Source organism: Danio rerio, chromosome 21 (assembly GCF_049306965.1).
Source record: "Danio rerio strain Tuebingen ecotype United States chromosome 21, GRCz12tu, whole genome shotgun sequence".
Lineage (NCBI taxonomy): Eukaryota > Metazoa > Chordata > Actinopteri > Cypriniformes > Danionidae > Danio > Danio rerio.
In genome coordinates, this window is record NC_133196.1 from 3,230,547 (window position 1) to 3,256,464 (window position 25,918).

Sequence of the window (25,918 nt, forward strand, 5' to 3'; positions counted from 1 at the left end):
TAAGTATTAGTGATAATAATGCATTCACATTAAGTGTACTCAAGTACAACTTTTGGGAAAATGTACTTCTACTACAATACATTACTAATAGATTTTTAATATATTAACTTATTTTAAACTTAGGATTAGTATGTGAACAGTGTACTAAAAATCAAATAATGTTTAAAGCATTTAAAGCACACTTTTGAAAAACACACTAATAAAACTCTTTTGGATGTTTTCTCTGTAGTGCACTTAATTGTAGTACACTAAAAATTTATTTCAGTATTGCTGGTATTTAGTATACTTTTGTCAAATGTACTGAAGTCCTACTGAAGTATAAAAATACTTTTAATTAGTATATTTATAGTGTAAAACCATCAAACTTTTATTTAAAACAAAAAATAACAATGTACTAAAATGTATTTCCGGGTATTTAAGTGTATTTTAATTGCATTTAATTATATATTTTTTCACCTTGGTTTGCACTTTTTTGTTAACATTTATTATTATTATTTAGGATATGCATTTTCACATTCTGACATTATTAAATAGTTAAAATGAATACAATTAAATGAAATATTCTTAAGAATAAAATATGATGTGTTCTTTAGAAGAGTGTACTTGCATTTTGATGATATTATTTTGTCATTCTGGCAATATATAACAATAAGTGGCATAAAACGCTCTTAAAATGACAATAATATCATTTAGCACAATATATTTTGGTGCAATATATCCTACAACAAAAATAGATATCATGACAGGCCGAGTGATATGATTTAACTAGCCATAGCATGCATTCCCTTGGAAAAATCCCCCCAAGAAGGCACAATTTCTATAATTTTTATGTCTAAAGTCGAATACAGGTCACAACACAGCCATGACTTCAGATTCTGACCCTAGATCAGAGGTTACCATGTGACAGAAGGTGAGGACATGCACACAATGGGTGTGAGATTAAGAACAAGTCACTTGATAGCACTTCTCTGTGGTTTAGCAGAGCACACTAATCGAAAATGCAAATACACACAAAGACACACACACACACACACACACACACTTACACACACACTCACACACACACATACGTCACTGACATTTTAAAATGCACTTGACTCCCTTTCTCTCTTTCCCAGCAGTAACTACAAACACTGTTGCCTTTATCAAATATTCAGCAGGCCAATGCAAGTGTGTGTGTGCACATACGTTGGGCATGGCTGCTAAGTGCTAATATATTTATAACCTTTAAGAATTAGCCTACTTAAAAAAAAGCAGCAGTTGTGAAAATAAGTACAGATTTAGCACATCAATTATGAATCATTTCTGAATTTGGCTTGCATGAATTGTAAAGCAAGCCTTCCTGTAGCAGAAACAACAGTACACTGTTGTTTTATTCAATCTGAAAGCACCTTCCTTTACTGTTTGAAAGCATTTACACAGCATTTATTGACCCGCTGTGACTGCTAAGTGTTAATAAAAGATGCACCTCCACTCTCGTCTTCACTTCTCTCGCTCTGTTCTGCAGTAAACAGTTGTAAACCGATGAGAACGGACTCTTCTTCCGTTACCAACTAACATGGAGGTGCTGTTTAATCATGATACATGGGTAAATTTTGGCTTGTGGCAAGCAGATCACCCTAGAAACCAGATGGCTAGGCTATAGCAACCATTCAGAACTGCCTAGCACCGTGACAGTGAGAATCTACATGAGAATTTTGTTATACTTTTAAGAAAACATGTGTTCAGTGTAAGTGATTTACAATAAAAGGTGGCAAATTCATTCATTCATCAAGGGTCGGAACAGTGGAATGAACCGCCAACTATTCCAGCATGTGTTTTACGCAGTGGATGCCCTTCCAGCTGCAATCCAGAACTGGGAAACCCCCAAACATTCCCACTCATACACACTGTAAAAGATAAATCCGTAACATTTACGGTAAAAAACGGCAGCTGTGGTTGCCACTACTTTACCGTTAAAAACACGGTACAAACCGTAAAAGTAATTTTTCATTTTTACGGTTAATTACCGTATTTTATTAATTTATAGAGGTAATATGTCTGTATTTTGAATGATCAACATCTACACATCTTTTGTTACACAGTTAGACACGTTAGCACACCCACATTCAGGTGGTGATGAGAGTTACATAATGAGCCAATGCTCATCACAATCAACTTCTCCCACAAGCAGAAAAGAGTATCAGCATATAGAAGGTGCTCAGTGTCATTCACACAGCTACTAAACACCGGTATGGCAACACGCATAAAATTAAAGTCATGAAATAAACATTGTTTATCAACATTAGATGTAACATAAATCTCTAATGTACATAACTGATGGGGAAACAACTAAAAAGATTCATATTAATGTCAACCAAATGCATAAGTCCGTTTGCACTGGCTGCCAGTTGCTGCTCGCATCAAATTCAAAGCTCTGATGTTTGCTTACAAAGCGACTTCTGGCTTTGCTCCTTTTTATCTGCTCTCACTTCTGCAGATCTATGAGCCCTCCAGAAACTTGCGTTCTGTGAATGAACGTCGCCTCGTGGTTCCATCCCAAAGAGGGAAGAAATCACTTTCGCTCACGCTCACGCTCAATCTGCCCAGTTGGTGGAATGAACTCCCTAACTGCATCAGAACAGCAGAGTCACTCAAGAAACGACTAAAAACTCAACTATTTAGTCTCCACTACACTTCCTAATCTGCAATTGCCTCTCTGAATATCACACTAACTGTACCCAAAAAATAAAAATAAATAAATAAAAAATACTAATACTACTAATACTTCCCTTCTTAGACTTTACAGACCTGAAACTTGCCTATAGCACTTATTCATTGTTGCTCTTAGTTGTGTAAATTGCTTCCTTGTCCTCATTTGTAAGTCGCTTTAGATAAAAGCGTCTGCTAAATGACTAAATGTAAAATGTAAATGTAAATGTAAAGAGTTATGTGCCATGCAGGGAATTCTGGGAAAGTCAATTTACGGTTATGCACCGTATATATTAAGGAAACAATCCGTTAACCAGGTTACCGATTTGTACTGTAGCATTTTTACAGTTTTTTACCATTGAAATCCCGGCCATTTTTTACAGTGCACTATGGCCAATTTAGTTAATCAATTCCTCTATAGCACATGTGTTTGGACTGTTGGGGAAACCGGAGCACCCGGAGGAAACTCACCCCAACAGGGGGAGAACATGCAAACTCCACACAGAAATGCCAACTGACCCAGCTGGGACTCTGATCAGCTGCCTTCTTGCTGTGAGGTAACGGTGCTAACCATTGAGCCACAGTGCCGCCCAAAAGGTGGCAAATATTGTGAATAAAATTAAAATAACATACACAGCAGGAAGATCAGAGTTTGATACATTTGATCTCTATTAAAACAAGAAACACAAACCCAATGAGTAACTCGATGCATGTTGTTTCCACATTCAAATCACCTTCATGGTTTTTGCTTTGCTTCCCTTGTTATTTCTAATGTGATTCTTTCTCTTTCCTTTTATGCTGCTGTATATAGTCATCATTTTACAAGAAAGATTTCTTATGTTAATGTTAGTTTTATCAGTGAGCTTATGTGGGTGACTACAGTCCCATTGACACCCTCTGCCAATACATTGATGAAATTAACAGTTGGATGTGCCAAAACTTTCTTTAGTTAAACACAGAGAAAACTGAAGTCATTGTGTTTGGGAACAGAGATGAGGTTCTCAAGAAGAATGCGTACCTTGGCTCTAAAGTCAAACAACAAAAAATAAGGTCAAGAATCTTGGTGTGACTCTGGAGTCAGATTTGAGTTCAATAGTCATATCAGTAAATCAGCATACTATCATCTCAAAAACACTGCAAGAATTGGATGCTTTGTTTCCAGTGAGAAACTTGTTCATGCTTTTATCAGCAGCAGGGTGGATTACTGTAATGGACTCCTCACTGGTCTTCCTAAAAAGACAGTCAGACAGTTGCAGCTCATCCAGAACGCTGCAGCCAGAATTCTAACCAGAACCAGAAAATCAGAGCACATCACACCTGAGATCAACATCCCATAAAGCAATTCACAACCACAAATAAACAAAAATAAATTAATTAAGCAACATTTTTTAACAGTGTACAATTAATTGCAACAATGATCGCTTTTTGATGAATTGCACATCCCTAGTCGGTGCAACACAAGCACTAGCGCTAGCTTCACTGCAGTCATCTTCTCTACTGTACACTCAGCTGCAATGTGAACTTTGCACGTCCTGACAAGCTGCACTTTAGATCCCACGGCAACGTTTGCAATGACCCGCCCTGAACCAGAGTAACCTGTACCTGTGTGTACCTGTCCTCCTCCACATCACTGACATGCACACTGAGACACAGATAGAACGTTCCCCTCTGCTCCTGTCAGATCATGACATATTGCAGGTCCAACAAAGCTCAAAGAAAAACAGCATGTTTATGGACTACGCTTTTGGAGAGCTTAACAAGAGAGAAAGCGAGAGAGAGGAAAAAATCCAGCTCACGTGAGGGTAAAACTTGGCAGGCGAATGCACATAGTTCAAGTTCAATGCACTGTGAGCGCTGAAAGCTGTGTGCCGTGTTGGCTTTATTGACGTTTCTTTTTTTTTTTGTCTTGGGCTGAATGCAGTCGTTGATAACAGATCCAGCTCAAAACACAGGAACTGGAATGCGGCAATGAACTAAAACTGACCTGATGTATGAAGCCGTTTTCTAATCAGAATCAAATCATGCACATTTTGTCAGTAAAGCCGGTTCTGGTACACTTTACTTGCATTTAGATTTAGTTTACCTAACGGAGTCATGTTATGAATGGGTGGCACAGGGGCTCAGTGGATAGCACTGTCGTGTCATAGCAAAAAGTTGGCTGGTTTGAGTGACAGTTCGCATGTTCTCCCTATTAAAGGCGTGAGTTTCCTCTAGGTGCTCCGGTTTCCCTCACAGTCTAAACATAAGCGCTATAGGTGAATTGAATGAACTGAATTGAGTGTGTTTTTGTGTGAATGTGAGAGTTTATGGGTGTTTCCCAGTCCTGGGTTGCAGCTGGAAGGGCATTCTGTGTAAAACATATGCTGGAATAGTTAGCAGTTCTTTCTGCTGTGGTGACCCCTGATAAACAAGGGACTAAGCCGAAGCAAATCAATGAATATTATTACCGGTTGCCGAAAATGATAACAGTACACTGGATGGAAGAAGGTGGCTCTGTGAATTCAGAGCCTTGAATAATGACATGTCTACAAATGAACACTGATATTTTTTTGTAGGTGGAAAATTATTACAGATATTTAGAGATGTACATTTAGAGGTTAATTTACGAATCACTAATGTAATTTGAGGTTACTACAATGTAACTTGATGTACAAATGTACCCCTTGAAAATTATTTATGACGGCAGCACTCTTTACTTATTTATTTTGAATAATTTTCCTTATATTATTTTTAATAGCTATATTATTATTTTTATTCCCTCATCTGTAAGGTGTTCAACTGTTGGGCAAGGGGTTGTTCTGTAAAAAAAAAAAATATAAATAAATAAATAAAAATTTGAAATACTATTTTAAAAAATCATAAATAAAAAAGAGAAAAATCATAAATAAAAAGGGAAAAAAATTAATTCGGTTTAATTCGTTGATTATGATAGAGGAAGCATCTTTTTTCGCAGCTTCTCAATGAACTACTGCTTAGTGATTTTCAAAAGTAGGGCTGCACAATATTCTGTTTTAGCGTCGATATTGTAATGTGCTAGGGCTGGGCGATAATTCGATAACAATAATTATAACAATATAATTTTTTTCCAGATAAAACAGTTTTATAAGAGCTCGATAATATTTATACACTATGCAAAACGCTGCACATGCATTTTGCAGCCTGCCCTTCCAGATGCCGCCCGCGGTACAAGTTTACAGCCATACAATATTAGTTGCACTTGGAAGAGTAAAAAAAACAAGATTAAAAAAAAGGTCACCATCACAGACATTGTTGACAAGAAACTTTACTGTAATTATTTTATTTTGTGTATTTTATGCAGATGCACTCCCTAACGAATCATTCCAATCAACATAAAATTAGCAATTCTTTCCAAATAGAGTCATCTTGTGAAACTCTATTCATATCACGATATATAAATTGCAGAAAAACAAAATGTCAGTTTTTTACCAATACCGTGAAGCTCTATCGAGTTCAGTACCATTTGGTGCTAAAATTAAAAAAAAATCACATTTAAATTGACATTTAAATGCATTTTTAACACCATTGATTGGCCATTTGTGAAACCGCCTACAACTCAGTAGGTACTGCATTTTAAATTAAACGTATTATTCTGCCGTTAGAAAAGTATGTTCTGTACAGTATGAATGTGAGCAGTATGAATGGAATTCGGACATACTACCTCTTCCATTTTGTCATGGTCACGTGACCTACCTCAGTCAGTTACTGGATAGCGCAGCAGAGTGCATGGGATGTGCACTCCAGAATCTCGCTGGAAGAAGAAAGTCATCTGGGTAGTTTCGGACATACTACTTGGCTCGAACACTGATTTTAGCACATGGTTTCCCGCTACATTCATTCTTCCATGTTGGGGCGCCACGACAAAATTCATCCCGCCACGGCTACATTACAGCTTCTCATTCAAAACATTTTATTTTTTTAATTGCGTGTAATAATCGCTCCAAAACGTATTAAAAGATGAGTGAATTGTAATTCTCTGTAACCGTAGTAGTGCTGTGCATTATTTGTTTACCCCGTTAAGGTTACGTGCTGACAGACTGACTGGCTGACTGACAGGTGCCTGATGCATGAGGCCAGCAAACACACGTATAGCCATTTCACTTTTTACTTCAGGATGCATTAATATCGCTCTATAGGTCTATTAGAGACATTCATAAATATTCCTAGCAAATCTACTAAATGTTGGAGATATACTTGTTACATAAACGCACTAAATCGCACTTCAGCTGTGTTTATTTGAGAGCGCACAAGAAGATCTGCCCGCTCCTGAAGCGGCTTATATTTGAGGGGGCATGCAAGAAGTTTTGTAGACGAGCAGAGGAAAACGGCGCGCAAGCAGAGAGATCCGCATGCCGTGGGCTATTATATAAATGCGATCTCGACTTCTAATACTGCGCTCATGACATTTGTTATTAAAATAACGCCACAGGTAGTTGGTAGATCTGTGTAAAAAAAGGCCTGCCGCCACAACTAGAAAAAAATCCTAGAGGAAACACTGTAGCGTACTATATAGCATGGAAGCATGTGATTTCTTTAAAGCCGCATAGATCAGTCGATCCATAAGCAGAGCACTCATATGTCAGCTCCTAGACAGACCAGCTCATTGACACGTATAAAATTAATGCAATTAACCTTTCTTAAAGCTGCAAACAGTATAATTATAATCTTATATCTGGATGCTCTTAAAATGATCACACAGGCCTTACAGGTTCAGTGAAATATTTTTTTTAGATGTTAGTGTTAGTATGCTGTCAGGCTATTTATAATGTAGTGTGCTACAAACCAGTGACAAAATTCACATTAGAAAGACAGAAGACACTTTCGCCGAAATAGATCAACGTTTTGTTTTTGTTTTTTTTACATCACCTCATACTTCACTCTCTCATCTAATCTTCCGACCAATCAAATGCGCTCTAGTATCTGAGATGCCCCGCCCCCTTCTCATTTGATGCGCTTGATCTCAGCCACTCTCACTGGTAGAGCTGTGATAAAGACAACACTATTGGCTGTTTTTTAGAAAAAGGAATGGGGTTACTACATGTCCCACCCTGCCTTTATGTTTCATTTGATATTACGTCAAATTTCTAATAAACAAATGCACATTTCAAAGGACGAGACCTTTAAAAACACAAGCAAATGAAATAGAAATGACGTGTTCTTGACTTTGTGTCAGATCAGCTATAATCCTGACTCAACACTGCACTTTCTGAGATGATACTATTGGAGATATAAGATCTACTGAACTCAAAAGACTTTGAGATATCACTAACCATGAATGTGCGCAATAGGGAAAGTATTGCTTGAGTGCAATCACGTGAAAAACAGCATGCTTGATTTGTTAAGTGATGTTGACAGACCGATTAAATCAGACCGAGTGTCTGCGAAATTGTTTTTGTCATCGCACTGATTGATCTTTCACAACCCATCTCTCCATCTCCAGAGGTCTGACATTCACAAATCTAATCAAGTCCGATTCACCAGAAAAAAAGCAGAATTAACAGAGTTTTCCAGTCGCCGTGCTGATCAGAGCGCTGAACCGGCGAGACCTAGTTTTATAAGGACACACAAAGAGGCATTCTCGGCTTGATTGAGATATTCCTGGAGATGGTATAATCCTGTTGTGTCTGCAAGGGTTAAGCCTGTCTGAATTTGGGGTGGTCCCGTTGTAGTGTGTGGTTTTAGGAGTGTGTGTGTGAGTCATGTGAGAACAGCGTAATCGCAGGCAGGAAGAGCGCTATGACACAATAACCTGTTTTTTGTGAGGATTTACGAGGACAGATTTGCTGCCGTGTGCGTGCTGAATCAATCTGGATGAAGCTGCATCTGAATACAACTGGCATTTGGAGAGAAACAGATTTACTAGAGAAAGAAAATTTGGTTTCGATGCATTACTAACATGAAAATGTGTCCATTTATTCCCCTTTTATTTTGAGATTACACTCGTCCAGTGACCAAAGTCTAAAATGAGCAGAAAGAAAATAATAGCCAGCTGGCGTACATGTTTTGGGATTTGTGAAACTGCGCATTGATGGATTTGCTCTTCAGAGTTTGGACTTTCAGCAGTGAAAATTAAACCACACTGAACTGAACTAAGCTGAACATCAACATTGGAAACTCGACTGACACTGTTTTCATTTACTAGAATAGCTTTGACCATCTACATTGTAAAAGTGCTGGAGAAATAAAGATGAATTGATTTGAACGCACATTTATTAGGAACTGCAACAGGGTCTCTGCAGATATCATAATGTCAAATTTAAGACCTTTTAACACCTTTTTAAGACCATTAAGTATTAAATTTAAGACCAATATCGCAAAATCAAAAACATGCGAGAGAAAATGCAAAAGCACAAAATTAGGGATAAAATAAAGTTATTTAAATTTCGCTCTCTCACATTACAACGCTCCCGACTTATAAAGCTGCGATTGCGACATTTGGCAGTAAAATAACGGCATACTCTGCCAGCCGAAATCATGTCACGCGTACTCAAAGCGAACTTCCGCAAACACAGTGATGACGTCACATTCGCCGCGCGCACTGAGTTTAATAGCAGAAAGCAGATTGGCTATTGCAAGCTGACTTTTTTGTAGTTGTAATACCGCAAATTACAATTGGACTAGTGAAATAATGAACTACAACACCACAAAAACCTAGCAACAACAACAAAAATAATTTAAATGAGCAATAGATGTAGCGTTACATGGACATCGCAAAAATAAGACCTGTGCAAACATATTTAAGATTTAGAACAGCAAATTTAAGACTTTTTAAAGCCATAAATTTCGATTTTTTAATTTAAGACTTTTTAATACTTTTTAAGACCCCGCGGGGACCCTGTGCAAACATAATAGTCTAGAACCAATAACAGACATTAACCTTTGTATTAAATGGGACAATATATTTATAATAGCTTGTAGAGCTGCACGATTCTGGCTAAAATGAGAATCGCAATTTTTTTGCTTAAAATAAAGATCACGATTTTCTCACGATTCTGTAGATGTAAAATAAAGGTATGGTGAACACAAACATATGGCACAACATCGATAATAATATTATGTTTAAGTCTACTGGTTTCTATAAATAATTCTATTCTACTCATAATAATTCTGATGTTGAATTATTATGTTTAAGATTTATGCTTGCAATCTGTCATATTAGACAAATTTATTCACTGGTAAAATCAGACATTTGCCATTATCAGATTATATTCAACAATATATCGGCTAGAGTAGTTATACTGACACTGTAAACATTTATTTTCATGCACAACTGTGTGTTCGCTATAAAAGAAAACACATATCAAATGCTTGCCGTAATCCTAACTCTATAATGCAATATGATCATTTAAATGAAGTGCACACTTTCGGTTTCATTTTGACTGCTAAGTGCTTGTTCATACTTTGCGCGCGGCTCCCAAACGATCACTCTGTGCCACAAACTGAATATTATTTACAACTGTATTACCTGTTACTCGCAGCATATGCAGGTTCTGTTCACTAAAGTAGACACACGCGTCTATCATTAAGTAGAGCGCGCTCGCCCTCTCTGTGATAACAGCTCACGGTCATCAGCTCACGTCACGAGTGATTTCCCGATCGCGAAAACATTATATGAAGACAAAAATGACATTTTTAGGTGAATTATACCTTATAAATACAGCATGTGACTCATTCAACATCATTTGGAGTTGTCAATGTCACTGAGCAACGTGTGTGAAACAATGAAAAGACTCGTGCAGCCGCCTTTTCTTCTCTCCTGAACTTGAAAATATGATTGGCAGAATCGTAGAAATGCTGGACTAAGATCGTCTAGGGCAGGGGTCACCAAACTTGTTCCTGGAGGGCCGGTGTCCTGCTGATTTTAGCTCCAACCCTAATCAAACACACCTGAACAAGCTAATCAAGGTCTTACTTGGTATACTTGAAACATCCAGGCAGGTGTGTTGAGGAAAGTTGGGAGCTAAACCCTGCAGATACACCGGCCCTCCAGAGCCGAGATTGGTGACAACTGTTCTAGGGGGTCGAATCGAGATCGCAATCTTTTAACGATTCATTGTGCAGCTCTAATAGCTTGTTTCCACTAACTGGTACAGTACGGTATGGTTTGGGTTGGTACGGGTCACCATTATCAGGCTTGCGTTTCCACTACCAAGGGGTACCCTTTTGGTGGGCGTAGTGTATGACAGTTTGAGTTGCATAATTCTCGCTCGAGGAAATGTCTACAGTAAAGCTGTACGGGTCGATCACATGTCATGAAAAGCACTTCTCACAAAACAGATGCTTTACACAGATAAATACTTGTGTATAAATGTTTATTAGTAACTTTTATATGAACAGGATTTGATTACAACTGCAGATCAATGACGGTGCGAAATAGCCTACTGTAACGTCTGTAATTATATTAAATAAATACATAAATAAATATATATGAACACATACAGCCCCTTACAGTCTCCGATATGTTACCAACTACTGAAAAACTACACACAGCAGACATTTCAGCCTTAATTAGGTTCAAAACAACACAAAATACAACCTACAGTCAGTGCAAACCTCTCATCTGTGTCTGTAGTCTTCAGCAGCACATGTTAGAGAGTCAATCCATCATTCCCAGTTCATATTAGTCCAAAAGGTGATGATGAAAATCAAAACAAGGCAGTTTGTTCACATTTGCTGAAAAAATAATGCGACCATTTTTGCACGTCAATAATCAAGCGCACGTTATTATCATCAGCTCAAGAAGTTTGTTATTTCAGATATTCATGTGCGGCGAGCGCAAGCAAGAAAGCCATAACCGCTCGCGCTTCAGACTGGCTTGCAAACAACTACGAGGCACAGGGTAGATTCTGCTCTACTCCATGGCTTTATGGCTGTTCAACAAGACGACGACAAGGTTTGTTTGAGCCCGGATCGATCATGGCTCATTGTTAAATGTATATATTATTCCGCTGTAATCTCTAGGCTGTGTATTTTAAACATGGCGGGGTTTTTTGTTTTCATTCTGGCTTGTTGCGCAAGCGAATGACGTATCTTTGTAAACCAATAGCGTTCAGCTGCGTGTCTAGCTCCGCCTTTTGGTACTCTCTTTCTCGTGTTTGGTACCTTTTCGAAAGGGTGCCGAAAAAGTGGTGTGGTTCGGTACGCCTGACAGTGGAAACGGCCATAAAAGTGTAACAAACTGAACCGTATTGTACCACTCAGTGAAAACGGGCCATATGAGAACTAATTATATGGTTGTGCTGCAATATTATGCAATTTTTACATACACGGGTCTCACGGTTCGGTTCAGTTACAATTATCATGCCATCGATTCGGTTCAATTCAATATATCGGAGGATCACAGTGCATTGACGATTCTCTCCATCTGCATCGCGGATTCGCAGTGCACCAAAGAAACAATTAATTTTGACACCCCTAGTATGCAACAACAGGAGTTGTTATTAGGGACTATAGATAGTTTAATTTAGTGGTTTTTATTTTAGCATTTTTTTTTAAAGCATGATGGTAAAACACAGGAACCGGAACGTGATTATGAACACATTAAAACATGTGCTTGTTTGTTGTAAAATAATGACAAAAAATAAATATATTTGTGCATCTCCTGACTTCTGTTGTGGCTGCTTGCTTCCGGGTGTAACTATCTGCCGTTGTGGCTGGTGTATTTTGGGAAATTTCATTATCCAATTCATTGTTGACCCCGGTAGGAATCTAAACCCAAACACAATACAAATACATACAAACTATGTACTGAAATGCATACGTTGTTGCTTGTGCATAATTTCACAACTGACTAAGAACATCCCTTGCATTAATTAACAAATATTAGATAGCAAAACAACCAAACTAACAAATGCAGAACGATAAAACACAGAGGGAATCTCATCCACCCCCGCTACTTTGCCACTGTTATTAAATCCAAAATCATGTAATAGAAAAATATAAAATTTTAAAAAGAGGAAAAAAATCAAGAGAAGCAAAACATTGAAAATTTTTGTTGAAATTTTGTAGTTTTTAATTTTTGCTTGAACTTAATTGAATTATCTTTCAATTTCTAAATATGTTTGGTTGCTAAAATATTATTTTAATAAACATATCTGTTTAATAAATCTGTTTTGTTTAAATGCACAAAAATGCATTGCTTATAATCACTGAGAAATGGAGTAAAAATGTTCATTTTTTAAAATGGGGTGTACTCAATGATGCCGAGCACTGTATGGTATTTATGGCTGGACAAAAAAATCCAATTGACTCAACATTGGCTGCTATAGCAGAAAGCTAATTTTAAACTCCAAGTTAATATTTACAATAAACCATACAAGCTGGAGTTCAACAAATACACAGCTGAAAGAAAAAGTCACAGTCTCAAAACGAAGCAGCCATTTTTCTCTCACTCCAAGTCAAAATGCAAAACCCTGAATTAGAATACTGAACTCAGAGCAGAGAGCTGCAGATTTAAACAGGAGCGCAAGCTGTGCACACAGACACAAACCTACAAATCCACACACACCAGACCTCTGTGTTCCTTTCCCTGCGTTTTCAGTAGGAGTTTTGGTTTAATCATTGATGTGCTAGCAGTAACAGGGTCACTATAAGGACTTGCACCTCTCCAACAGTCTCCATAACAACACAACCTTCGCCCTGTTTCCTCATTTTCAGCAGTGACGCAAGAGAATGCAGGCACTGCACATGTCGAAATCTGTGTGTGGTCATGAGTTAATCTTCAACGCAATGCAGGGAATTCTCATTTCAGTCCGTTTGTCTGACATCTGGGCTGAGGCTGCACTATATATATCGTATCATTATCGCAATATTTCACTAATTTTCCTTCAGCTTAGTCTCTACTTCAGAGGACGCCACACAGCGGAATGAACTGCCAACAATTATAGCATGTTTTGCGCAGCGGATGCCCTTCCAGGCTTATCTTGCAAATAAACACTAATGATAGAAGAGAGGAAAATATAACCAAAGCTATTAAGGGGTTTTCATTCATTCATAAGCCCCTTTCACACATACAAACCTTTCCGGAAAATTACCGGCAATTTTCCGGAAAGGTCTGTATGTGTGAACAGGTCCTTTTTAAAAATACCGGTAAATTCGTTTTGGCTATTTTCCGGAAAGAGAAGTTAACATTAGCGGTAATTTGCCGGAATGCTGCGCTGTGTAAATGCAGAAGGAAGATTGCCGGAAAGAGCGCGTGCACGTCTAGAACGTGCTGACGTGAGACGCCTACTTTAACCAATCCGAACAGTCAGACGCATTCACGTCCGCACAGTTTATGAGAATAAAAGCCTCTGAAGTCAACTAAAACTGGATATTTTTAAACAAAGATGGGCACCTGTTACGTTGTACCTGAATAGGACATAGTATTTCTAGCTCCTTTGAAACTGAAAATATTGTGTGTTTTTTTTTTTGTAATTCTTTTTATTTACATCTGCGGCTACTGTCTTTTTTTATTTTATTTTATTATTTTTTTAAAAATTTTTTTAATTTTTTTTTGTTAATGACCGCTGCTGTCACTGAATGTTCTGTTCTGTAAAACGTTTTAATGTATAAAAATAAAGTTAAAAAAATAAATAAATAAATAAAAGCCTCTGAATATTTTCCCAGACGCATTTAGCTGCTAGAAGTTAGTCAGATAACGTTTATATGTTCTTCTTAATGCCAACTGTGTAAATAATCATCGATAAGATGCTTATGATAAGCTGCTGTTTGTTTACCTTCAAGCTTTTGCGTGTGCCCGTGAAAGTCGTGAACGCCAGCACACACACATATTATGAACATCTCGACATGCGAAAGTGTTTCTCTATATGTTTTGATCAACGTTGTTCACAATACTGATCCATCCACAGAGTTTGTAATGTAGTCAAATGTTTACAAATACAAGCGCAGCCGTTTAGAGCTCATTTGTGGTGAATGATGTCAGAATTTACCGGTATTCTGGAATGTATGTGTGAACGTTTTTTTTTTTGGAAAAATTCCGTAATTTCCTCGCCTGTGTGAACAGCGCTTTTTTTAATTTACCGGTAAAGTCATTCCGGAAATTTTCCAGATATTTACCGGTATCACTGTGTGAAAGGGGCTATAGTGTCTAAAGGTTTGCACATTATTACCCGTTTATTTTAGTATGGTCAAATAGATTTTTTAAAAAGATGATACAAATAGCTTTTCTCCTCCAGTGCTAATTTCGTTGACGAAAACTTTGTCATAATTTTCATGACAAACTAATTTCTACTGAGAAAAACGAGACAATAACTAAATAAAATTGAAATGATGATGACAACAACTATAATAAAAATATACTAACATTTTCGTTGACTAATAAAAACGAGAGGAGAATGTGATTGAGGGACGTTTGTTGGAAAAAATCCAATCAGATTCAATCTTGGTGTGTGATGCATGACGCACACACGCACATTTTAAAAAGCTATTAACATCCTCATCCATAGGGGCGTCTGTTTAGTAGTAGCAACAGCTGAGAGAAAAAGAAGATGCACGTTTAATGTCAAGACAAAAAGAGCCATATGGCGAGGAAATAGCTGATAAAAACAACAAATCTAAAGCAACATCAGCATGCCAGGGAATCATCCTGAAATTCAAGCTGAGGTACACTCAGATCTTTTTTTATTTTCCGTGTGTGCGATTTTGCATAACTGAAACGGTATAGCTTCTCGCTGACCTTTAGAGAAGTCTTAGATTCAGGAAGTCTTTAAATCTTACTGAGATTTTAATTAATAACTTATTTAAAGTTAGAATATTTTGTATAAATAAATGTATAACATATTTTAACTAATTTACACTGAAATTAAAACAAATATATTTCGGGCAACTAAATCTAGAGTACATTTCGTCGACTAAAATCTTCTGAAATTTTAATCGACTAAAACTAGAGTGAAACTAAAACGATTCAGAAAACTTAGGGTGCTTCATTTGGTCCGGACCATGGGAAAAATGATACATTGTTGAATTTTCTGCCGTCTTTGGGTCGTTTTCACACCAGACTGCTGGCTTTGGTCCGAACCAGTTGAAACGAACCAAAATGCACTCATCTGACAAAATCCACATCTCTTATTGGCCAGATGTTGTTGAACATATTTCCTAAACTGCTTATTGATTGGTCAGAATTCACGTGCGGAAAAATGCCACTGAAATCCCGCAAGTAAACGAAACAAAATTTTGCTTTTTATTATGGAGCTATGACTGCGCTGACTGATTGTATCTCTGCTTTAGACAAACTATACATTTCGAGAATGAAGCGCGGCCGCAGCTGGAAAACAATGTTTTAATGCATCGCGTCAGGATGTGTTAAATGCATCAGGAGGAGACGTGAATTAATTAACTAAAATGCGACGTGGTCATCTTGCAGAAAGATTACCAATGATCCATCAGGTAATGTTTTCCCCCCTCTCTCTTTCTCACTGTTGGTAAAGCGCTGTCAACAAATATTTTCCTTCATATCCCATAATGCGCAGCGAATCGGCCTACGGCAGCTGGATTAGTCCATAGGCGCAGTACTTTTTGCAGTTGGATTTGTTTTAGTACGAATCATATTCTCACCAGAAACGAACCGCTCCAGGGTTCATTTTTCAAAGCATACCCAGACCACCTCTTCAAGCAGGTCTCGGTGGGTTTTTTTGGTCCGCACTAGAGTATGATTGCTGCATTCACACCTTCCCAAACGAACCGCACTAAGAGGGAAAACGATCTCTAGTGCGATTTAACTGAACTAAATAAGGCAGGTGTGAAAGCACCTTAAAATATAAAAAACTAGAACTAAAACTAGATTAAAATTTGCTGTCAAAATAACACCGATCTCTACTCTGATTAGGGTTGTAACAATATACCGGTATGACGGTTTACCACGATTTGAACGTGCACGATTATCATACCATGAACAATTGCATATCAACGGTTTTAACCCTTAAAGACCGAGACAGCCGCCCGCGGCTAAAAATAAGTATTGCTCTTAAATGTTTAATAACTTTTGATACGCTGATCCGATTCATACAATTCAAAGATTGGCATAAAGAAGAGAATCTTAGCTTTCCAGTGCTGTATCACATAATATTCGCGGACTTTCAGAGGCTCCGGAATCAGTGCGGTTACGTCATCAACATTTGACAACGCTGATTTGACAAAGAAACGCTCGTCACTGTGTCTCCGGACAAATCAGACATGATACATTGATGCATTGTCCCTCCTCCATGCCCAGATTGGTTCAAACTCGCTATATCACAACCAATAAGCATAGGTTTCGCTTTTGTTTGTGGACCAAGCTTTTTGAACAACACGGAATGAGAGATAGACATACATTTATGCGCGGCTAAATAAAACGCTAAAAAAAAGTTTTGCATGAAATAATTCTCATACTAAGTACTTTTGCATGCACAGCAGCACAGAAACATGACAAAACAGTGACACAGCAAAGACGAACTGCTGCTCTTGCTGTTTTCAAAAGACGCAAATGAAGATGCAGCGGTTTGTCAGTCTGCATTGCAGACAACCATATCCAAATCCATATCCACAGACAACCATATCCATGCTGGCACATAAAACCTAAGGATGTTCCATATTGAATCTAGTTTAGTTATGTAACTATTTATAGTATAGTAAATATTTATATCTATTTTTTACTGAGGATTTGCACCATGTTTATTTGGACTTTATTTGGACTTTGACACATTATTTATTATTTTCTTATTTCTTTATTTGTTCATTGTAAGTGGTGTTGTTTATAGTAACTAAAAATATATTATTTGGAAAAAGTCAAATTTGCTTCACTGTTCTATTATTTTGTAACATTTGTAACATACCGTATACCGCGAAACCGTCAAACCGTGGTATTGTTTTAGATGATTATCATACCGTGAAAAATTCATACCGTTACAACCCTAACTCTGATTATCTGTTAATTAACTGTAGATTTTATTCACAGTTGTGAATGGCATTATGGGAGGTTGATCTCTGCTCTGTCGACTTTTAATGTTAAAAATTCAACTGTACAGCTTAACAAAGAGACTTTTAGTGACATTATAGTAGTTTTAAATAATATAATGTGTACGAAATAATACATAGAGAGAAATAAGTACTGGTAGTTTATTACAAGTTTTTTGTAGCGTAATTTACAACACCAACTCAGACAATATAGCACTTTAAACAACTCAAAATGCTAATAAGTCCCTTTTTTGAGCTTTTTAAGGTTAAAAGTTGTTGGAAGAAAGATCAAAGTCCTATAATGCAATTGAAAAGGATAAATAAATAGGGAAAAATAACAGATAAAAACATAAATCAGAAAACTACAGATTTTTTTTTTTTTTTACAGTGTAGGGAAATGTTTAATGTTTGAAAAAACTTTTGCAATATCGCATAGTATAAAGCAGCCGTAATCTGCGCCAAATAAGATTACATTCAATCTAAATCAAGCATTAACTATTCAACAGCGTCACTCAAGCACCTACAGTAGATACTGAATGTATGCATAAATATTTGACACTTCTAAAAAGCCAAACGTGACAGGTTAAAAACCAAAACACACATTGGCTCGCATTGTATTCTGCAGGTGTGTGTGTGTGCACGCAAGTGTGATTTAAGCATGAATGAGGGGGAAAATAGAGCACAGTCTGTCTGTTTCTGGCCAGCTGCCTGTGGCAAAGGATTGTGTCTGTCCTCCGTCAATCTCTTTTCTCCTTTCCTCTGCCCTAAAAACCAGCTCTCAGCACATCTACTGCCTCAGCGCTAATCATTTTACATTAGGCATAATGGCAAATCTAATTTATAGAGATGCAGTGAAACAGACATTTGACCAATACAGAAAGCAGATAACCAATAGGAGGAGTGAAAACAATATTTTTGATTAAAAATAAATTCAATTGACTCAACTACAAAAAAAAAAAAACGAATTAAATCACTAAATAAATATATAATATATTTAGGGGTTGAACGACTCCAGATTTAGTTGCTGATGAAGTCATCAATAAAACCGAAGATGCAGACATTTAGCAACACGCCACAGTTTGCGAACTATTTGCAGTGAAATACATAAACACAAATGCTGTTTGACAGCTCATAATACACTGCAAAACAATTCAACATTACCAATGACTCTTAGTGGACAACTAATGCATGGTCAACACTGTTCATTTCGTAAATAGTGCAACATTAGCATCCGGGCTAATTTGAGTGCAAAATAAATGCAGTCAACACATTGATCATAGTGCACGGACTACTAAAAATGTAACAATAACAGATATTTTTAGTGCAATTCATGGCAGGTTATAACAACATAACGCAGGAGTAACAAAAGGCGTCGACTCTGTCAGACCTGCTCAAGGCAGATTTTACCGTTTTTACAGCGCAGGTCAAAATTCGCTTTAAACTCTTGCTCAAGTCGTGCCTTTTTCACGGTTACTTGCTCATCTTGGTTATCAGACATCTCCTCTCACTACATGCATCTTCCCCGAGTTTACCTGGGCTGATGTTCGCACAAAGTTTGCCACAACTCTTGACAGTTTCTTTCGGTGTGTTGTACGGTTCGTTCACAAAGCATGTCAACATGTCACAGAGGACAACAGCCAATCACATTACTGTTCCAGGGTTGCGTAAACACAATTGGCTATTATCTGCCCAAGGGTATTTGCATGACGCAATCTAACTGGCTGACGATTTAAAGTTTACTCACAGTTGAGGTAAAACATTGACGCTGACAGAAGAAAAACAACATTTAAATTAATTTCAATAATCCGAGGGCAGTTTCATTCGGTGAACCTACATTAGTGTGTACAGCTGCCATGATGTTCAGGTCAAACCACGTGATATGCCCAGCGCGACTATTTGACGTCAATCAAAAAGCGTCGCAGCAGAGCATTAAATGTCGACTAGTCGGTGAAACCCTGAATATAATATAATATAATATAATATAATATAATATAATATAATATAATATAATATAATATAATATAATATAATATAATACAATATAATATAATATAATATAATATAATATAATACAATATAATATAATACAATATAATATAACAAAATATGGGGGTTTTTTTGACCATGTTAAACAATATTTTGCGTGTTCAAATAGGCACAGAGTCAATATTTGTATTCTGGCATATTTTTTTATAAGAGTGTGTTTTGTATCTTCACTGGTTAAGGTCGATCACTGATAAAAAAAAATACAGTACAGCAGGTGATTCACTGCATCCTTCATTCAAATAATTTGTTCAAAACCACTGATTCATTTACAAAAACAAAGCAAGCGATCATCTTAATGAATGCATCTTTGACTTAAATAATTGGTTCAAATATAGATTCATCCAGGAACAAAATTCCCTTCGCATTGGGATGCACAAATTTGCTCCTGCTTTCTTTGAACTGTCATTGGTGAAACCAAAATAAGACAATATTGTGTCTAAAATGTAACTCCCTTGATGTAAAATATAAAACCCACATAACATTTACGAATACTTTTTTGATATTATTAAATTAGATCATCCATTACCAATATGAAAACCCTATACAATTACCACTGGCCTGCCTGGTTTGGGACTTGTGAAGCTTCACATCAATAGATTTGCTCTTTAGTGTTTGGACTTTCAGCAGTGAAAATTAAACCACACTGAACTGAACTTCAACTCTGAAAACCGGACTGACTATTTCAATCTACTAGAACTTCTATGTACAGCTGCTTTGACACAATAAACATTGTAAAAGCGCAATAGAAGTAAAGATGAATTGAACTGAATATACAACGTATACACCTAAAACCATCATCTAACGCCATGTTAATAGGCACATAGTAACACTTGTATTATAAATGGGTATTAAAAAATCAATACATGCAAACAAAAATCATATTTCCAAAGCTGCCATAGCAAAAGAGAAATAAAAATAAGGCCTTTATCATAAAACTGATAATAAAGATGTCTAAAAGTGTCTAAAATATTACATATTCATGTTAATTTCCATTTAAATACAGTCCTACAGTTCCCAGCGTAACAATTTTGAACCAATTCTAGCTTTCGTTTTGAATGCACACCATCATTGTAATTTTGGCTCAGCTCTGAAAGTGTTTAATATAATATAATATAATATAATATAATATAATATAATATAATATAATATAATATAATATAATATAATATATAACATAATAAAATATAATATAATATATAACATAATAAAATATAATAAAATATAATATAATATAATATAATACAATGTAATATAATATATTACAATACAATATAATATAATATAATACAATACAATATAATAAAATATAACATAACATAATACAATATAATATAATATAATATAATTTAATATAACAATAAAATATAACATAATAAAATTAAATATAATAAAATATAATAAAATATAATATAATAAAATATAACATAACATAATAAAATATAATATAATATAACATAATAAAATATAATATAATATAACATAATATATAATATAATATAATATAATATAATATAATATAATATAATATAATATAATATAATATAATATAATATAATATAATACAATATAATATAATATAATATGTGGGATTTTTCCACTATGTTAAACACTATTATGCTGAGTGTTCAAATAGTCACCCAGTAAATACTTGTATTCTGTCAAGGCATATTTTGTTTTGTGAACTGACAACAAAGATGTCTAACAGAGACTAAAACATTACATACCCAATCCATGCTAACTTCCATTCAAATCCAGTCCTACACTTCCCAGCGTAACAATTATGAACCAGTTCAAGCTTTCGTTTTGAATGCACACCATCATTCTAATTTTGGCTCGGCTCTGAAATTCCCACGACTGTCTGAAGGGATCTTTCCCCAGGATACTCACTGTGATGACAGCCTTGCTGAGGCAGAGGGAACCACGGCAGCCATACTCCCGCTCGTCCTGGGATTTGTAGTAACTCAACGTGTTGTTCTTTAGAACGACCCAGCGGTCCTGCCATCCATGAATGTAGTTAGTCCACTGTGGAGGGAACAGAAAAGTCACAATTATCAGAAGAAAGCAAAAGATGGAAGGATAAATAAGTATGGGATTATAATTACTATTTTGGGCTGCATAATATTAGGAAAAATACATACATTAGAGTATTTTACCAAATTTGAAAAAAATTTGAAAAGATTTAATCATTTTAAAACCAATTACAAACATAGAAAATACAGTAGAGCAAATATACAAATCAAAAGAAAGTCTAGAAGTATTCAGATACAGAAATAAAATAATCAAGTGCACATTAAAACTGTATAGTCTGTATTGTTTAAATAATTAAGTAATCCTTTGGTTAAAAATGGAATAATTCCTTGTGCTCAAATGCTTTAAACTCTACTTTAAAATTGCTTAGTCACAGGCCTTAAAACAGACACAATCCATAAGCTTTCACTGTATTATGGTTAAAATGAATTGTACCTGGTCAGCTACAATCCTGACTCTGCAGTACAGATGCTGCGATGCGACTATTACAGACTCACACATCGCAATATCGATGTTAAAACGATATATTGTACAGGCCTATATTATTATCATCATTAACAGACCATTCCAAAAAATAAATTACTTGGAGTACAGTAAAAATCAGCTATTTATATAGAGTTATATATAGTTATATATAGAGACAAGAAATGCTTAAGAACTATAAATGAACACACATTTGAAATCTAATCCAAATGTTAACCAACATGCACGCAACCATATTGATTCATGAAAATAAACGCATGACTTTGTCCAAAGCACCATTGAGAGTTTTATTATTGAATTTATAAACATCCTCCAGTTGGGGGATGGGTTCAGGTCATCATGTGGAATAACAGTGTAATCTCTCGTGGAATATGCTCCTCTCATCACAAAAGCAGATGATCGGCTGACTGAGTCATGAGGAGAGGTTTTCTCGTTTAATCCCATCAGGAAGACAAGACGAGCAGATGAACTCTAGTAACCCCGTCTAACTCCAGCTTCAGCACTTAACCTGCTGCATCCCTTCTCAATTATACTGAGTGACTACACAAATACGAGCACGAAGAAAGACATTTATGGCTCACATAATATATATATATATATATATATATATATATATATATATATATATATATATATATATATATATATATATATAAATACTGACTAAAAGAACCTTGAGGCATAAAATAAATGAATAAACAAACCTGTTATAATACGAGAAAACAATAATCTATTCAAATTGTTAAGTATTGATGCCCTGTTTTTGACATGTGCATAATTTAATTGTGAAACCGATGTGGTTGGGCAGTAATGAGAGCATAATGAGAGTCACCACTGAGCAACGGATCTGAAGTAAAACATGGTGCATGATACTGTAATGTGAAACAGGTACACACATGTGTAATCGTCGTGAAAATGTCGCCATGTTAATCAAACACAGCGATCCTCCTTCACTTTTTTATTATAGTATCTTTTCAGACCTTCTCCGTGACATTCGGCCAACTGACTGACGTTTGTTTACATCGGATCAGGTGGAAACACACACTAAAAACATTGGCTTTTCTGGTTTGGGAGGCGATGCTCGAGAGCTGAACCCACCTTGCTGAGCACCCCGCTGAATTCCGCCACCCCACCGTGCGGTCCGGGTCCCGGATCGGCGTCTAGATCCTCGTCGGAACCGGAGGAGTTCCAGCTCTGGCTGTCCGGTAGGAGTCTGCCGTTTGGAAGCGGGCTGGAATTCATAACGACTCCAACGAACGCACGAACGCTCCACCGAGGGCGAAAAACGACGAAATCTGAAGAAACGCGGCCGTGGAATCAGCGGTGAGTGTCCGTTTGAAGGCCTCGCATCGATTACAGTGTTGTTTATCCAGAAAATCCCGAAAATAAGCGGTAAATGTGGAAGTAAACCGTCCGTGTGTTGATTACATGTGAGTGTGTGTGTGTGAGCCTGCGCGAGGGAGAGAGACACCCGCCCCCCCTCTCTCTCTCTCTCGCTCGTTCACTCACTCACTCTAAAAAACGCCCTCTAAATCAGCATCAGCTGCCAAGAGAGATTCTGCTGCTCACTCTCAGCCGCTACGCGAATGAATTAATGTTGGTGAATAAAATTAGTTTCGTCTCTACGTTTTCCCACGGTTGTTTTGTTTTTTAAATGTGGTTTAGTTGAACTCGACGTCATCATCCTCAGCCGCGGAGGCGCGCGCTTCTTCTCCTCCAGCTCAAGGGGCGCTGGCTGGCTACTGGATGACGTCACCAAAGCCGCCTTTTCCTTAAATGGAAACTTTTGCCCCGCCTCTCATCCGAAATGATTGACAGTCTATAGAGTTTTAGGTAAATACCAAATACAAGGCTTTTTGTATAAGCAATTTTAATATTAGTAAGCTTCCCATAAAGCTTTCTAATTTTCACAAGCAGGCATTGTTACCATGGATGATTATATACAAACACAATATTAATACTTATTTTGTAATAATAGACATACACACCAAAATAAATCTCTTTTTTAAATAATTGGCTTAAAAATTATATCTCTTTTTTTAAATAATTGGTTTAAAAATGATATTTTGCTGGTTTTACAACTTTTAAATATTAATGGTCATGTGCATACCTATTTGGAGTTTCTAGGAAAATGTTCCCTTTATATACCTGTCAAAGAGTATATGATGGAAACTAATGTTATTCCCTCAGAGCTTAAGAAACTATTAGAAAATGACATGGCTCAAAATACAAATGTAGATTTTAGTTTTAAATTGGAAGGTATAAATATAGAAGAAAAAATGTAAGAATAATTATGTTAGAATGATTTGCCGGATGTTCCTTCAGCCTCTGGTTATTTGGAGATCACAAATTCAAGATGTCAACTGGAAGGAGACTTTTAAGATCTCCAGATATTTTTGTATAACAAATAAAGTTAGAGAGGTATCCTTTAAAATAGTTCATTGTACTTATCCTGTAAAACTAGCCTGATCTCATGAGGAAACGTAAGTATTTTACAATTTGTCAGTTTAGTGGCTAATTCGAATGAATTCGAGTTCAGTCGTACGGAAATGTATGATTTTAAAAAGGAGGGGTGGCACCTGACCCCTTCCCTAACCCCAACCATCATTGGGTGATGAGCAAATCGTACTAAATTGTATGAATTAGAATTAGATTTTACGAATTCATACGAATTAGCCACTAAATCAAAAAGTTACACATTGCCATGAGATTGCATTGGTAAAACAGGTACTTGCAAAATTTTGTAAAGATGTTGATTTAAAATATCCTTTCTGTAAGGAAGAGAGTATTGTTCATTTATTTTATGATTGTATTTATACGCAAGTGTGATCTTTTCTTTTTGTTAAGCAGAGTATGAATATCGAATTGGAATTTAAAGAAAAAGATTATGTTTTATGAGATTGTTGTTGATTTTAAAATCTGCTTCATTGTTAATTTGCTCATTATATATGGATTTTTTATTTATAAATGTAAATAGGCAGTGAAACAAAAACTAATTGTACTCACTTTAAAATAGAAATAGGTCATTATCTGTGTACGATAAAAGAAACTAAAAATACAGAAGGAAAAAGAACTGTTAATTATTTTAAAGTCTTTAATCTTCTTTAATTTTTTTATATTTCTTTTTGTATTGTATTCATTTTGATATCAATGTGATGTTATGTTATTGCCCTGTATGTTCTGTGTTCTTTTTAAATAGAGAATAAAGAATAGAGAACCCACGTTTTTGGGTAAATATAAATAATATTCTATATAAAAATGTCAATACAATGTACAAACTTTATTACATCTGATTTTCTTTTCCATAACAGCATGTGAAATACTCCTTACAAGTAGTCTTTACAAACTTAACATATGTAACCCCACCTGTCCTACGCCACCCAACCCTCTCCAAGCTGGTTTCGAACTGGCGACCTTCCGCATGGGAGTCGGTTGCTCTAATGCTGCGTTCACACCGGACGCGAACACGCCTCATGCGTGATTGATTTACATGTTAAGTTAATGCAAACGCGCGAATAGACATCCTGCGGCACGATATGCGCGAATGGTGCGGCACGAATGACGCAAATTGCGCGAATGGCGCGGGACGAATTGAGCGTTTTGCGCTATTGACGCGCTTAACGAGTGTTTCGCGCGAATATCTCAAGTTCGAAAATCTGAACTTCAGCGTACATTCGCGCCGCGTTAACCAATCAGAAGCTTGCTCTTGTGGGGGCGTGAT

At 36.3% G+C, this 25,918-nt stretch overlaps 1 protein-coding gene across 5 annotated transcripts in view; it reads right to left on the bottom strand.

Annotated features, from left to right (window-relative positions):
- Positions 1–23,637, bottom strand: part of cert1b (ceramide transporter 1b) — a 422,369-nt gene extending 398,732 nt beyond the window's left edge. For all 5 annotated transcript variants that reach the window (XR_012397034.1, XR_012397033.1, XR_012397035.1 and 2 more), the window contains exons 1-2: positions 23,296–23,637; positions 21,574–21,708 (exon numbers count right to left, since the gene is read on the bottom strand). Coding sequence is in view for 2 of the 5 variants with exons in the window: in XM_073935647.1 (XP_073791748.1) it covers positions 21,574–21,708; positions 23,296–23,439 (279 nt within the window). In the remaining 3 variants the exon portion in view is untranslated. The remainder of the gene's footprint in view (positions 1–21,573; positions 21,709–23,295) is intronic.
- Positions 23,638–25,918: the final 2,281 nt, after the last annotated feature.